We start from the raw sequence: 16344 nt of genomic DNA on the forward strand, positions 1-16344 counted from the left end.
ATACTTGGTAAGCACACCAATTTAGATCAAGGTAAATAATAATGATAATAAGAATCACATAGGTGCGACAATTAAATTGTATTAAAACACCAAAAAACATGGTTTTTTTCCCGCCGAGGGCGCCCCAATTTCCCAGGCTGTTTACGTTATGTTGCTATGTTTTGACCGTGACGTCACGCGTTCCTGTTGAGAAGATCAACATGGCCGATTAGCGGTTCGCTGAATTCCTGTGTTACGCGAGAAATACAAAAATGGTAACTGGATGGTTTGTGCAATTTCTGTAATTTTCCTCTAAGGTATCGTTTTAATCCTCACTTTTCTCTCATGAAGACTTCTGGAGACACGAACGTCAAGGTTGCAGCTCGTTGCCGGCCGTTCAATGGTGAGCTTCGAGTATCTAATTTTTACGTTGATTATTCTGATGTAGCTATGTTAGTAATCTGAACTGTGTGGAACTGTATATGTCTACTTTTAGATACTGTTATATTAAGTATAAGCTTAACTTTATTTTTAACAAAAAAAAAATTGTGAATTAAGATGGAGTTTTTAGCTGGCTGTGACAATATGCATGGCCTGATCTGCATGCTTAAATTTCACCAAAGAACTTTTTTTATCCGCGTTGTCTCAGCTTTGTCTTCTACTGCGTAGAATCGCCTTATCAGTTAGATTGATATCTATGTATTTTTGAAAAGGAGGGAAATATAAGGGCTAGCTATATTTCATGCATAGTGGTACGCTTAATATATCATTGAGAACAGCAGCACTTATGATTGCTTACTTCTCCAGACTATTAGACTATTAATTATTTATATATACTCAAACCTTGTTAATGAAAACACCACAGGGACCACAGAAATGGTCTGTAGTAATAAGTTGTTTTAAACCCTATATCTATATCTATCTGGACTGTGAGCATTCTTCTCGCTCCAGGGGTACAGTTCTCCCATTAAGCTACTACTAGTGAGCAACCACATTGTTATACAGTACCCTGTGAGCAGAGTCTCCTTCGATCTCCCTAGACAAATCGGGAATTTGTCTAGGAAGATCGAAGGAGACTCTACTTGCAGGGTACCACACTGTTGAGTTTTGAAGTTTCGAGTTTTGTGTTTTGTATGTAGAGGGGTACTCCAGATTTAAGGTGGCAGTGACATTTTGACTCGAAAGTCTGCTTACAGGTTATTTGAATGGAGGCATAAATCAAAACTTGAAAATCTGGAAGGGATAACTGATGTTTAAGTTGTGGTTTCTCTAACAGATAGATGGTCAATTAGATAGATACAGTTCACTTCTTAAGCTGTATACTACTTGTGAGCAACCACATTGTTGTGATTTGAAAATGGCTACAAAAATAACAAGAACGTATGTTTCAAATTGCACCCCCCTAACACTTTCAACATGGAATAACACCCCTGGGCGCTAGACTGCTCATAGTCTAGTGCACCTGAATAGGAGTTTGACTGTTCCTCTCCTCTCCCTCCCCCCCTTCTGGTAACAAAAGGCAGAGGTGAGGGAAGGGTTAATTGATGATGTACTGTGCATGTAGCTACAGAGTAGTATCTGAGCAGTTCAAAGAATGTAGTAAAAATCTTAGGACCTTGATGACTGACATGACATGGCACTGATTAGTGATCCCCCCCCCCCCCAATCATTTCATTTTGCAGAGGGCGAGAAGGGAAAGGCGGCCACAAGGGTGGTTAAAATGAGTGCTGAAAAAACAGTCATTCACAATCCACACCCTGGTACAAATACAAAGGTAAGGAGCAAGATGTAAATTAGCTGAATGATAAGATTAAGAGAAGTATTATAGGAACTTGGCAAGCTCTTATTATGATCTAATTGAGCGAATGAGAGGGTCAAATGAGGAAATATTGGGCTTGAGATCATGGCACACACAGACTGAGCACAGCAAGGTCTGTGTAAAATAATTGGGAGCCACATATTTTCTCATCCAACCTGCCCACCCTTCATTATATAGTGTACCATGTTAGAAGACTAAAAATGTATTGGTGAAAGTTTTGAAACATGTGCACTTAAAATGTGTTTTGCCTGGACAGCGTTTTTCAGAGTGGCCATATATATGGGTTATTGACCAAGCATGAGGTCAAGATGGCTGGATATTGGACAAGATCTTTTTTCCTGCGTGTTTTCCATAAACTCTAAAAATAGAATTATGCCTTGGTCAATAATGAATTTATTATATGGCTTTCGGGAAAATTTTTCTTTCAGGACACAGCGGGTAGTCCCGAGCAGGCAAGATAGTGCCATGTTGCCTGTTTGGGTAGCTGATCACAGCGCAGTATTCGGTTCATCTTGCCTGCTCACAGAGATAGCCATATAATAAAAACCCATCTAGGCTCTCTAACAGAATCTCATGACATGTAAGCCATGCTTATTTACAATTTTTTGTAAAATTAAACTCATCACAAATAGATGAGTTTGGGAGCTGGTGCCTTAAAGGTTAGCGGGGTGCCAAAGCCATAAGCTGCTAGGAGGTATCCATGGCAACCCTGGAAAGCAGGAGCCACCCAATGGGCATCCACTAACTGGCACCGTCACACTGAAAGAAATTCAGTGGAAACTACTTACCTGAAGAATACTTACCCTGACCAAGAACAAAACGGGAGGGAGGAGAGGGTGCAAGAATCTGCAATGATTCGTGAGCAAAGCAGTGCAACTGATTCACAACAATCAGCAGAATACACTACAACAATTAAGCAATGAACCATAAACCCCTGCAAAACCCCTGAAGGCCGCCCCACAGGTCACGTACTCCCAAACGGGGAAACCGCTGGCTGCATAAGCTCATATTTAACTTGCCTAAATGATATTAACTGGATGGGCACGTTAGCTGGCTGCATTTGCTCAAGTTTAACCTTGCCTAAATGATATTTAGCCACATAAAAAAAAAAAAAAAACATTTTCTAGTTACAATAACTTTGTGGTTTTAGAAATGTGGCATTCATCTTTGAATTTATGTTCTCACAGGAGCATACCTTTAGTTTTGATCATAGTTACTTTTGGGACACCAAAACAGTAAGTAATATTTTGAAATATTTTATATTTGATATTAGGCCTTTTTAATTAGCACACTGAGTACCACTATTACATGTATCAGCTGTTATATTCAGTAAAACTGAACATTTTAAAGTTAATTGTTTATATTTGACGGCAACTTCATGGTTATTTTATCACATGATTACAGACTGTTATCTCAGGATTTTATAATTTTAGATTTCATTTTTATTAATTTAATACCATGATTCATAATCATTATGCTTGGTTTAATCATTGATGTATAAAATAATGATAAATATTTTTAATCTCAGGAGCAAATATTTTATGACCTGGGTTCCCCATTATTGAAGAAAGCTCTTGATGGTTATAATGCAACCCTTTGTGCCTATGGACAGGTATGAAATTTATTGTCTTGACAGTTTCCACAGAAACTACTGACTGTGATGTCCATACCAAGGTACTATATCTCCCTGTACGACTTTTATCAGCTTTGTATTATCAACGTAACTTGAGATCGATAAAGGAAATGGCCCACAGACATACTTACATGTGGTTACTTGGCATTATAATACAGTAATTGGAGCAGTCTCATCACTGGTGACACTTGTAAAGAGTGTTTTTGGTTTTTGCTTCAGTTCAGAATGCTGACTAAGTGATCTACTTGCCTGCCACTTTATAGCTTTTATATCAGTTTCATATTAATTATTGATGAGGAACTGATTATCTTATTTGCCAATAGACTGGAACAGGTAAAACGTACACCATGATGGGAACTGAAGAGGAGCCAGGTATTATTCCTCTGGTAAGGCTTTCTCATTACTCACAGTGAAGTCCTTTATTTATTAAGTACTGTACATGTAAACACAGACACTAGACTGAAAGGAGGTTGAATCAGAATAATTTGATCAGATGTTTTGGTGTATCTATAAATTAAAGTAAAAGAAAGCGAAGCATACACAGTGTGAGTCATTTGGTTGGTTTGCTGGTAGGGCATTCCAATAGCTAACCAGTCAATCATTCTGATGGTCAGTCAGACAGTCAGTCAATCAGTCAGTGGGTCATTTGTACACGGTCGACAGCGGTAATATTAGCAAATAGGTATCTTCCAAATGAAGCTGGTTCCAGGTGCTGCACTGAGTAGCATTGATGGGGCCAGTTTCCAAACTTTTTTCAGGGCTGTGCTCTAGAAGTGCCCAGGTGCCACAGGTGACTAACTTTTGACCTAAAGCAACTGGAACAACTCACTTTTTTTATATAAGTTTAAGTGCTGGGCACCCAGGATTTCATAGTTAGAAACCTTTGGGCTCCTCGAAATTTTTCTAAGATCAGAGCTCTGTTTTTTTCATTTTGAAGTTAACATAGTGTGAAATAGCCGACTCCAGTTCTGTTAGTTGTCTGATGTCAATATTTTATCTTTCACAGTTGCCGAATTGAAAATGTGACCAGATTGATCTTATGATACTTCTTGAAAGTTAAAGGTTGAAGGTCAACTGATTCTCTGTTAGTAGCTTTTATTAAATGTTTTTGTGTTGGTGCCTTTTAGTTAAATCAAGCTCTGTTCAAGCACATTGATGAAGCTCCCCCAAGCAAACAGTTCTTTGTCACAGTTTCATTTTATGAGGTAGGAAATGCTGGCAATGTTTGGATTACCAGTACCTGACATGAAAATTGTTCGACTGTTACTAAATTAAATTCTTTCAATAATGATTTATAGATTTATCAAGAAATGATTCATGACCTTCTGAACCCAACTGGACAAGATCTCAGGGTCAGACAGCATCCACAACTAGGAATGTAAGAGTTTGTAACAATTAATCATAAATAATAATTATTATGATAATTAAGGACAGGGATGATTGTGTTCAAAGTGTTGTGACAAGTGGAAATTTGTTAATTTGTACTGCCAGTCATCTGTCTTAAGAAGTGATCCTGATCAGAGTTACCGGTATATAGTTTTACTTACATGTGTATTGTAGGCATGAAACGTAAACAGCTCCTTTCTTTCTGCAGTTTTGTTGAAGGTCTCGCTGAGCTTGTTGTTCAGAATAGTGAAGACATTGTTCGTCTCTTTGAACAAGGAAACAGAGTGAGAAAAATGGCATCTGTTGACAAGAACTCTGGTGGATCAAGGTACCATTGTAAAGGCCTTCTTACTCTAATGAAAACAACAGTTGATGAGGGTTGAAGAAAGGGAACGTATAATTTGTGCAGAATTCCTATTGACTATCACCAGCATGGTGTCAAACAACTTGAGAATATGCAAAAGTTGGCATCATTTGCTTGTATGTCAAATATTTGAAATCTCTTGAATTGACCCTAACTTCCATACATTTACTATTGATCAGGTTTAAATTTGACAAGAGGGCACAAGAGAACATAGGTGTAGGTCATGAGTTGGTAGTCTAATCAACTCTCCCTCTAGGCTGATCCCAGATAATATAATGTGGTTGTTCAAAGGTTTGGAATTGAACTCTGTTTTCTTTAGAGGGTAGAGCAAACATGTAGTTTCCATTAATATTCATTTGATAAAAATGTGATTATTGATGATGGCATTTGGCATTGATGGCATTTGTGATTTACTTCACAGATCAGACTGTGTTTTTACCATCCATGTTGAGCAGAAGAGTAATGGTGGATCAACTGTAAAAGGAATTAGATCAAAGATAACCTTGATTGATATGGCAGGTGCGTACAGTATAAGAAACAATAATCTAACCAGAGGTCAATAACTAACTGACTTGTAATTTAAAGTACTGTTGTTGAAAAATATAAAATCCTGGGCCGTGTTTTTCAAAGCCAGTTAAGGCTAACCCAGGATTAACAGTTAACTGAAGTATCCATTTTCTTTCTATAAAATATTTTTCATTGCTTATGTCCCGTGTACTTTGAGATTTTTCAAACTCAAATCTGTAGAACAAACAATATAAACAGGAAACAGTACCCAAAAGTTACAAAACTGAAATCAGAATTCTCTCTAATCCTGGGTTAGCTTAATCAGGGTTTGAACAACCTGGCCCTGGTTATAATACCCACTTACAGGCCCTTCTGTGAAGAGGTACATTTGTCTAATGGTTAATGTGCAAGGGTGTGAGGCTTGGTTTCAAGTCCAGGCTGGGGACATTGTGTAGGGTTCTTGGGCAAGGTACACATGCTAATATTACTACCGCAGTGCCTAACTCCACCAGATGAATTAGAGGCTCCTGGCAGATTTAATTCTTGGGGTAACCTAGTGATGGACTAGCATCCCATCCAGGGGGGAGGAGAAATTCTTTTAGTCACTTACTATGGCAAGTGAGACAGGTGCTGTCCATTGCAGGCCCATCCCTCTCTACTAAAAGGGAAGATGTTCTGTTTATATTTCCCCTCCTTGTTGTTAGTCCTTTCTCCTCTAATTTTTCCACACTGGCATTTGCATCCTCATTATAAATACACAGCCCAGCTGGTAAACTGTTGATACTGTCTTTCAGTTCATCTACATGACATGGGGATTGTAGGTCTTTAAATAAAACTCTTTTCATTTTTTATCATCCATAGTTCTTACAAGATTTATTTGTGCTGAATGTGACTCTAATAGACAGGGTTTTACTGACCTAGGACTCCGTTCATGTTAATCCCTCTTTGTGCTGCAGAAATAGGAAATAAATGCCGGCTTGGCAAGGAATGAGCAGTGAGGAAGATTTTTAATGGTCTTTTTTGCTATGTTTAGGATCTGAGCACATGGAGGGAGTTGACCTTAACATTCAAAGCGAAGGTGCTTTCATAAACAAAGGGTGAGTTATGATGTTGTTTTTAACTGAGTGGCAGCATGGAATGTTTATGAGCATTTGAAGGGGCATTAGTGGCAAATCTGTTTCTTTCTCAATTTTCTGCTGCACTCACTGTGTGCATGTATTGTCAAGGTTTTCATTCCAGTGAATATCTGATTAGAAAAGACAAATCGTTTATTGTGTAGACTGGAATAAGTTGAACTTGTCTTTCCATTGTGGGGATTTGTTGACAAAATTTGTCTCTTTTTAGGATCAGTGCTCTGAATGCTGTCGTCACTGCTTTAGCGGATCCCAAGAAAAAGGAAGGCCATATCCCATACAGAGACTCAAAACTAACTAGAATATTGCAGGTGACTATAATGTTTATGTGCTTTAGTTAAACATGGTAGCTAGGTTTTTTCTGCATTTGTCTCTCTGACCACAAGGAATTTCCACTGACTTTGTCAACAGTGAGTTTATTCTTCTGTTACTTGTTTAAAAGGCTGCCCTTTTTTGGGTCTTTTTGCTTGCCGGTTTTTCTTCAGATCCTAGTTTGCACTGGCATGAATTCTATCACATCACTCTTGTAACTGGAACTATTGTTATAAAAGAAATAGGCAACCACCACTTTGAACTTACATTAGGCTAAGTTAAACATACAAATACTCTGTGAGAGAGTTTGGTAGAACTTTGAGGTGCTTATGTAAATCATTTCCTGCTCTTCATCTTTATCAACAACAACAGCGACAACAAAACAAAAACAACAATAACAACAACAAAACAACAATAACAGCTGGTAATTGTGTCACTCTGCTATATTTTTGGGATCCCACAGTCCCACTAATGATCATTTTTGTCAGTGTAACCAAACTCGTGTGCACATCTTTTTTGTTCTGTCTTTAATAATTTTTGCTTTTAGAAATTACTCTTTAGCAAGCACTGTGTTGTTGTTTTAGGATTCACTTGGTGGCAGTGCATGTACAGCCATGATCATGACTGTGTCGCCAGCAGGTACAAAAACTTCTACTTATTGTACACTTAATTTCTCCTTACAATATTAATACATCATCAAGAAATTAGGTTAGGAAAATATAGAAAGTCATCAACATGGAGAGGAGACGGATGTACACACTACAGTTAGGGAATTTGGCGACACTCTGGTTGATGTGTGGAGGCGTGGTTGGTGCTTGTGGTTAGAGCACTTACCTCTGGATTGAGTGGTTCGAGTTCGAACCCTGGCCAAGGACATTGCCTCGTGTTCTTGGGAAAAACGCTTCACTCTCACAGTACCTCTCTCCAGCCAGGTGTATAAATGGGTACTAGCGAGTTTAATGCTGGGGGGTGACCCTGCAATGGACTAGCATCTCACCCAGGGGGGAGTAGAAATACTCCTAGTCACTTGATGCCACAGAAACCACAGATAAGCCCCAGCCTGATGGGCCACTTGGCTCGTGTGCAGACATTGCCTGATTGAAGTTCTGTCTAAATTCACAGACCTAAGATTAAAAGAAATGTCTCGTGGTAGATAGGGAGACTTAACGTTTTTAACTTGGAGCTGTCCTTTGATTTTATCTTCTGCAGACTCTGATTATGACGAGACACTGGCATCAATGCAGTGCGGAAATAAAGCAAAACTAATTGAAAATGCTGTGAAGAGAAATGAGGTACCATGATGTGGGCTTTCATTGCCTCTACATTGTTTAGTTGCCTGCATTAGCAGACCTGCTCTTGTTTAATAATGGCCTGTGCTCTTGTGCGTTTTTAGTTACTTTCACAGCAAAATTAAATGCACAAGACAAAACAGCTTTTAAAAATTAGTTTTAGAGAAAGAAGGAAAAACATTTCAGAACGATTGACAAAAGTGCTAAAAGTTCGAAACGTCGGGCTGTTTTACTCCCTCAAAACTGTAGCAAACTTTAGTACACCACCATTTCCAACGTAAGTTATGTACATGTAGATGTAGGTGACTGCCCCTTGACCAAATGATATTTTCATCCTGACACTGCTCAGCGCTTTACAACAGCCAGGGTTTTATAAGTGCCCATGCCGCCCATTGATGCATTCACTGAGAACGTCTACACTTAAACGTTCCAGAGAAGACCACCTCTAGCCAACGGATAGTTAATTCTTTCTCTACGTATCGGCCTTGTGGAGATGTTGAACTCTGTGTAGTATACGCTTGTATCCCGGGGGGGTACACCCTTACATGGGCTACATAGGTATGTGCAGCCCCAATAAGATTTCGAATTTATGGTCAGGTCATAAATAGGGTAGGGAAAATCGCGGATTTTGGTCATAAATAGGGTAAGGGTTTTGGGAAGCTGGCTGCATACCCCCACCCAATTTTTCTGGGAGTACCCCCCCCCCCCAGCAGGGGCTTGTATATAGATTCTACCTTATTAGCATTGACTCACTTTACTGAATGACGGATACCTTGTAAAAACCCACAGATAGAGAACACTAAAATTATTCAGGATTTGAGGGACGAGATAGCACGCTTACGAGAGAAGCTAGCGACTTCTGGCAGAACTGGAGGAACAAGCAAAGATGATGTGCTACAGATGGAGGTAAAGTAGTTTTGTCAGAAGCTTTGTGGAGTGGGTCTTTACCTCTTTGAAATTGTAAACTTGGGAGAAAGTTCTTCGTTCTTTCGTCATTTCCCAATATTTGTCCAGTTGTTACTGATGACGCATTTAATTTGTAACTGAATAGACCAGTTTTAAATGGAGTGTCTTAAAACCAAAAGCAAACCAATTACTTGCCAATTAGACTACTCGACTAATCTCAAACCGTAGTAAAACCAAAACCAAAGTAATTGCCTGATACCTTTCGACACTCAACAGAAAACCGCTCTGGTGGCTGATAGATTTTGACATGTTTGAGGAGTTTTCTTCAATAACGTAATAAGTATAGGAGTATTTATTTGTTGTGAACCAGGAGCTTATAAAAGATCTTCAGACAGCTAAACGGCAAACTTGGGAAGAAAGAGAGAGATTGTCGGAGCATTACGATGAAGAACGAAGAATAACGTTGGCTAACAAGGTGACCTTTGAATTTAATCATTATTGCTGAATTACCCCCATTCAGTCATTTGAGTGATGATTGGGATGTAGTTTAGAAGTTTGTTTGAGTTACTAGACTTTCGTGACTTTTCGTTTCACCAAGATTTACCATGTCCGGGTTTTGAGACATTTCCTTGCAAAGTCAACCTGCCTCTCAATTCGGGGAAGGTTACTAAACAAGATGAACTATTTCATGCTGAAACGTACGTGCTCGGTTTAACCTCCGCCACTGAAGTTTCACGTGAAATGACATGGTGTGACAAGACTTTGCGGTAAAATTTGTTGATTTTGTTGTCAGGGTATTTTGGACTGGGTCATGGACAGCACGAAAAGAGATAACAAAGAAGTACAAGAAAAACTGATGGCCCTACAGAAAGAGAAAGATCAGGTGAGAAAAGAGACAATTGCATGTATATTCCAGCTGTATGTGTACCAACTGATGGAGATAACATGGCCACCTGCTGCGTTTTCTCGCCTATTTTTCCCGTCTTTTTTGCGTGGTTTAACGAGCGGTTTCTCAACACGGACACTTGGTGTTTGTTTAGAAGGCCTATGGCTGCTGAACTTGCTTTTTTCATACAAATGTAATAAACAGTAGATTTTTCTGCTTTTAAAACATTTTATGGAATGTGTTAAACTACCGGAACTTCAAATATATAGAGGATGCGATTTCTTAACGACTCTAATATAGTACGTGTCTAATATAAGTCAATACGAGCTAAATACTACCCTTCAAAGGATTTGCAAAATCAGTCTACCCTCAGATTGTCTGCGTCGTGATTCATTTCCTTCTTTGGCGTGGTTAATCATTCTTACTTCCACATAGGATCCTGTCATTTGTGGAATACTGTTTTATTTTTACAAAGTTAAACCATTACGGTCGGGCTTTCTCGGACGCGTTAGAGTTTTTCGAAATCATACAAGTTAGGATAACTGTAGTTTGATTCAATTGATTCTCGTTTTTAGCTGACGGCTGAGTTCAAAGAGAAGCGAAAACTTGTGGATGAACTGAAAGATGAATTGCAATCAAAGATTGCTGATTACTCCAAGATGGCTGAATCTGGTAAGAAAACGAAGCTAAAGGAAACGATTTTCACCGCATTACCTGAAGAAATAAATTCATTGTTAGCACCACGGAAGGTATTCAGCCTTGTAATGACGTCAGTGGTTGAAGAAACGCCTGAATAATCCTGGATGGAGTCAAGAGTATATGTCTACGGAAATTTTAAACACTTTGAAGTCTCGGTCTTGCAATTGAAGGAGTCAAAATGTGTCCGACTGAGAACGAAAAACGCTAGTCTCACCTTCTTGCAGCCTCGCATTTACCACTCACCACCCCTTATATTTAGCATTTTTGGTCATTATCCACTAGTTGTGGCTAAGCTGTTTATGTTGTGATTTTTAAGGCAAGAGTAGCGAGGAAGAGAACAAGGCCAGAGTAGCCGCTATACACGACTTGAAGGAGAAACTCAAGGGTGAAAATGATGAGCTGAAGAAGATTAAACACAAGCTGAAAGATGTGCAGGAAAAACAGAAAGCCGAAAAAGAGGTTAGTCAACTTTACGTTCAGTAACTGGAGAGACGCCCCACCCTACCCCACCCAGGATAAGATGCTAATCCGCCAATTCGTTGCCACAAAAACTGAAGTTAAGTGTCAAGACAAACGCTTACAAAGGCTGACTTCTGTTAATTTTTTAAACGGAGTATCCCGTATTGACATCCACCACAGAGCAGCCAATTTCAACCGCAGATTTCGAAATAAACCAAAACCATTCGACACTGTCTGGAGAAATCCGGTTTTCGATGAATGTGACATTGTCTTTATTTTATTTCACAGGAGGCCAAGTCGCAAACCACGTTTTTGAAAGGAAATGCGGAACTGAGATACAGAATAGAGGTAGGTCTTCAGTATTTTCTTTTCTCGGAGTTGTTGGCTCATCAATGGTAAAACGATGAATAAAACATTTTGTGCTCGTTTTTCAAGCGTTTTTCTTTGTGTTGTTTTTTTTCTCAGAGCGAACGGCGCGAGAAACATGAGAAAGAGAACGCTCTTACGTTGGCAGATGAAGTGGATCGCGTTAAAATGGAGGTGGAGCAGGAAAAGGCTGAGCTGCAGGTAAGTAGGAAACAGATTAAGTGAGTGTGAAATTTTTAATCTCCAAGACAGACAGAAAACAACAATCCTTTCCGATCATTAATCACAGTTCAATGGATAAAGGGGAGTTTACGAAACCACGGCGGCAACGGCAACGGGAACGTCACTGAACAAAAGAATTAATGAGCAGTACAATGGCTGTGCACGTGCGTTATAATTCTTGGTACATTTCTTTGCCGTCCTCTGCAAAACAACAACGTGAAATGACCAAATTTTGCGTTGTCTGGAGAACGTGAACCACGACGGCTAATTTTTTAAATTTTTACTTCAAATTTATCGCTATGTTCCGGATTTAGTTTTGCGATAGTTTTGACAGTGATAAACAAAGTAAATGACTTAAGAGTATCGCGAGATTCGTAGGTAAAATATAAATTCATTTTTTAATCAACGTTGTCCTCGGCGTCGGCGTCGTGGTTTCGTAAACTCCCTATTGCAACATAAGGTGGGCACTGGTGACGAACGTACAATCCCAGTGCGAGGTGAACCTTCTAAATGAGGTTACGACTTGAAATGTACAAAGATTTATAACGCACGTGCACAGCCATTGTTCTACTCATTAAACCTTTTGTTTGGCGACGTTCTCATTGCCGTTAAGCTCACTAAATTAAGGCACGATCCTGCAGACCGTGGGAATTAACACGCTGAAAAAGATGAAAAAGCGTAAACCATACACGAAAGTTTGAAATAGTACGGATTACTTCACAGTGAGAAATAAACCGCTCGTCTTGTTTTGCTGAAAAGTGAAGATACCCAGTTTATGTAGAAATTCAATTTAACACTCTGTTTGCTGTATGCTGTATGCTTTATTGACGATTCATGTAACTTTTAAATATTTCTTGCAGTTGAAGGCTGCAGAGGGTGCTCAGTACAGCACTGAACAGGCCATCAAACTGGAAATGGAACTGGTTGAGTTGAAAGCTGAGCGAACTGTTATGTCACTGCAGGTGAGAAACGTTTCTGCCAATCTCGAAAACAAAGCGCCAAGACTGGCCTAGCCTGTGATCAGGTTCGCGAGTCGAACCCCGACCTCATTCCCCCTCGGGCACTTTACCGTCAGCATTGTAGTAGTTCCTTTTCGGCCCTTCTAGCTGCGGTCAGACCCTTCCAGCCGGAGCCTGTTCACAGGCTAAGATGGCTGTCTATGCTTCAGTGACCTGTAGCGCCTTCTGGTACTTAATCTGTTCGCCAAAAGCTGAGAAAGGAAGTTGAATACATGTTTGTTAGATTCAGGAACCGTTGAAGAGTGTTGTTCTACTGAACTCGGGTGACAAATCAGGAAAGAAAAATTGCGCACTTTGTAGTTGTAGTTGTCTTCAACTGATAAAATATATAGGAACGGAAATGCGTCAAACAACGTATGTGTTAGCTGTAATTGCTTTTATGCCCGTATTGCTGTAGATTCAATCGATAACAGAGGAGAAAAAGCGCTTAAAGGCAGACTTGGAAGAGGCTTACAAGAGACATAAGGAAGAACTGGAAATTCAACAACTACAACACTTCCAGGTGAGTTAGGATGGTGGGATGACGTGGAGGGAGGAGAAAGTAGAGTAACGAGAGAGCAGGGGAGGGGGCGTTTTTTGACTTCTTTGTTGGCCGCCATCTGTACTCCTAGATGGAGCAAGGAAAGAGAAAGTCAGTTTTTTTTGTTTAAGAACATAGGTCGATGGTAATGCCAATAGGCTCAGTTAAACGATTAACAAATGCCAAGTGATAAAGTGATAAAGGAGTACGTCTTGTATAAAACCAGTTACTTTTAGATACTCAAGTGAAACCGTTCTTTTTATTTTGCAATTGATTCCAGACATTTCGCAACTACCGAGAAGTGTTCGAGGAACAGAAATCAGCCATTGAACAGCGCTACCGAACACTGCTGGAAGAGGCGATACAAGACGCTGTGTTCCTGTCCACAAGAAATCAGGAGCTTATGCACGAGAACCAAGTGCTTAAACAAGGTAACGGGAAAACCTGTGATCACTAATTACAAAGATTTCTGTTTCCTGCTTGAGCTCCTGAGTTCAGTTGGCACTAAGTCGAAAGCTGTGAAGTGTTTTGGCTCGTGGGTAGGGTACTCTCAGAAAAATTGGGTGAGGGTGTGCAGCCCGCTTCTTAAAGCCCTTACCTTGTTTAAGACAAAAATCTGTGATTTCCCCTACCCTATTTATGAGCCGACCAAAATTCGACGTCAGACCTGCCTTATATTTAGTTCCCTAGGGAAGGGCTTTTATCGATGGTCTTATCAATAATGATGAAAAAGTAGCTTCTTCTAACAAAACATACCCAGTTCAAGACTAGAGAGCAAAAACCGTACCCTATTTATGACCAAAATGGCCAAAATCGATACCCTATTTCCAACCAAAACGGCTAAAAGACCATACGCTTTGGGCCCATATAAGGAAGAACCCCCCTTGTTTGGCTCGCGGGCTCATCATCCTTTGTCTCAGTAACATATACTTATTCTGTTCTGAGTGAACCAAGAAAACCTGCGCTCAGTCGTGAATCAAGAAATAAATTAGTACATGTAATTGCATGAATACGAGAGTAATTAAGGATTTACACCTCCGGTGGTATTTCTCTTAAAATTCCATTGTGAATTTCCCAAGTGAAAATTCAGTCTTCCGCTCGAAAGACTGAGTTCATTTACAAAGGGATTAACTTCATTCAATCTTGAAATGTTCTCTTTTTTTAATTTATTTACCCTGTATATAATACATTACAATTACAGGTTACTTAAGTCACAAAACTTACAATTTAGAACGCAATGCTAAAATCGACTTATACTTTGCTAAATTCCGAGTTTACAGTTATCACTTACAAAATGTTATTTTACATTACCTACTACAGCACTCTACTTACTACATACGAAATTACCTACTTGAAATGTTCTGAACAACGATTTGTATTGTGTTAAAATTCGTCTACATGACTTTCTCAGAATGAAATGGATTCTCGCGAGCTGTTCAGTCGCTCTTGTCCCGACGCCTGTAATTGTCTCGTTGATTGTATTTTTGTTTTCTTTTTTCTCCTCTAGAAATGGCCGAGCTTAAAGACCAGCTGTCTCTTGGAGGAGCAAACGTCAACCAAGCTTAGTCTAACACGCGACTACGACAAGAAGAAAATAATTTTTTTGTTGACAAAATCCACTACTTTGTGTAGTTAAGGTTTCCTCTTATTTTCTCAAGTCCTGTTCGGTAATTGCTTCTTTATATTTATTTGCACGCTTAGAGGGTCGGGGACAGGGCGGGGAAGCTGCGATGAATGTTAAGTTAGCTTCGTTCGCCTGCCGGTCAGGTGATACTACGGCAGAACGCCTGCGAGGTGCGCGCGACACAACCACGAGGTTACCTTGAGGCCACCGCGCGGGTCGAGTGCATGTACAATGCAGAGCTAGGTAGTTCTCGTTTTCTTTGTAAGTTTTACACTTAATAGTGAAGAAGTCAATTTGTAAAATAATATTTTTTACCTTTGTAGTTCTCCGTAAGCCCCATTCAGATCCTCTAAGTACTAATTTAGTTTTATTTATAATCTTCTCAAACACACTGTATCATGCTGTTTTATCTCAGTATGAGAATCGTTGTCTATTTTTATTAGGGTTAAATGCGTTAAAATAGAGTCATGCGATTCACACAGCGAGACTCAACAAACCTTTTGGAAATTACTTTTGACTAGAAAGTACTGTCGGAGGTGTTTGCCGATTGCTGACAAAATATCTTGGTTCATAGAAACTTTTACTGATGCAGTGTCCTATGTCGGAGGAATTTGAAAACGCAGCTTTATTTCTAAAGGTTAGGCCTACCGTCCGCGCAAATCCGTCACGAAAACGGATCGGAGCTTCTCGAAAACGCTTTCCAAACCAGGTGAATTTGAGTACACCGGCTTTGCGTTTTAGTGTGGATGAAAACATTTTGAAAACGGAGCTTTTTGAAAACGTTAGCGTCACTATAATCATTTAATCTCCCTGACCGAGTTTTCCACAAACACAAATCCAAAATGACCTGTGATTGTTGCATTTTGAAATTCCTCCGGTGAAGTGTGGACGGAGCCTGATACAATTAAGCTATGCTCCTGGTTAGGCGTTAGCGCTTTTGTGTTCGAATCAAGTGATTTATCTTGGTTCGAATATTTTCCAGAAAGGAAGTTTGTCTCTCGACTGTGTACAGCCTGAGGACCCTGGTCTGTATCTTTTTTTGCGTTTGCACTTTATTAACTGCGATTTAAAAATCGCTCAATTAAGATAATTCTGCGTTATGTCAAGACTCAGTTGAATGTTCATATGCGTTAATTTAAGTATTTATATGTATAGATATGTCAACGATTTTGGTATATTAAAAGCTATTTTGTTCTAAACGAGGCCTATTTATTCTTGGTG

The 16344-nt window shown here is 39.5% G+C and overlaps 1 protein-coding gene across 2 annotated transcripts; it reads left to right on the forward strand.

Annotated features, from left to right (window-relative positions):
• Positions 1-174: 174 nt before the first annotated feature.
• LOC145496770 (kinesin-like protein KIF13A) lies at positions 175-16322 on the forward strand. 2 transcript variants are annotated; one of them, XM_081476515.1, is made up of 25 exons: positions 175-254; positions 331-382; positions 1662-1753; positions 2986-3033; positions 3327-3410; positions 3755-3817; positions 4559-4636; positions 4730-4809; positions 5026-5145; positions 5603-5700; positions 6722-6785; positions 7033-7132; positions 7718-7772; positions 8343-8425; positions 9212-9328; positions 9699-9803; positions 10122-10211; positions 10790-10886; positions 11230-11372; positions 11661-11720; positions 11838-11939; positions 12821-12922; positions 13377-13481; positions 13780-13930; positions 15007-16322. In XM_081476515.1, the coding sequence occupies exons 1-25, from the start codon at positions 252-254 to the stop codon at positions 15063-15065; spliced, it is 2151 nt and encodes a 716-aa protein (XP_081332641.1). In that variant the 5' UTR covers positions 175-251; the 3' UTR covers positions 15066-16322. The 2 variants fall into 2 exon arrangements, with proteins under 2 accessions (XP_081332641.1, XP_081332640.1); XM_081476514.1 differs by having other exon boundaries at positions 188-382.
• The last annotated feature ends 22 nt before the right edge of the window (positions 16323-16344 follow it).

The sequence above is a fragment of the Orbicella franksi genome, chromosome 9, assembly GCF_964199315.1.
Source record: "Orbicella franksi chromosome 9, jaOrbFran1.1, whole genome shotgun sequence".
NCBI classification, from domain to species: Eukaryota; Metazoa; Cnidaria; class Anthozoa; order Scleractinia; family Merulinidae; genus Orbicella; species Orbicella franksi.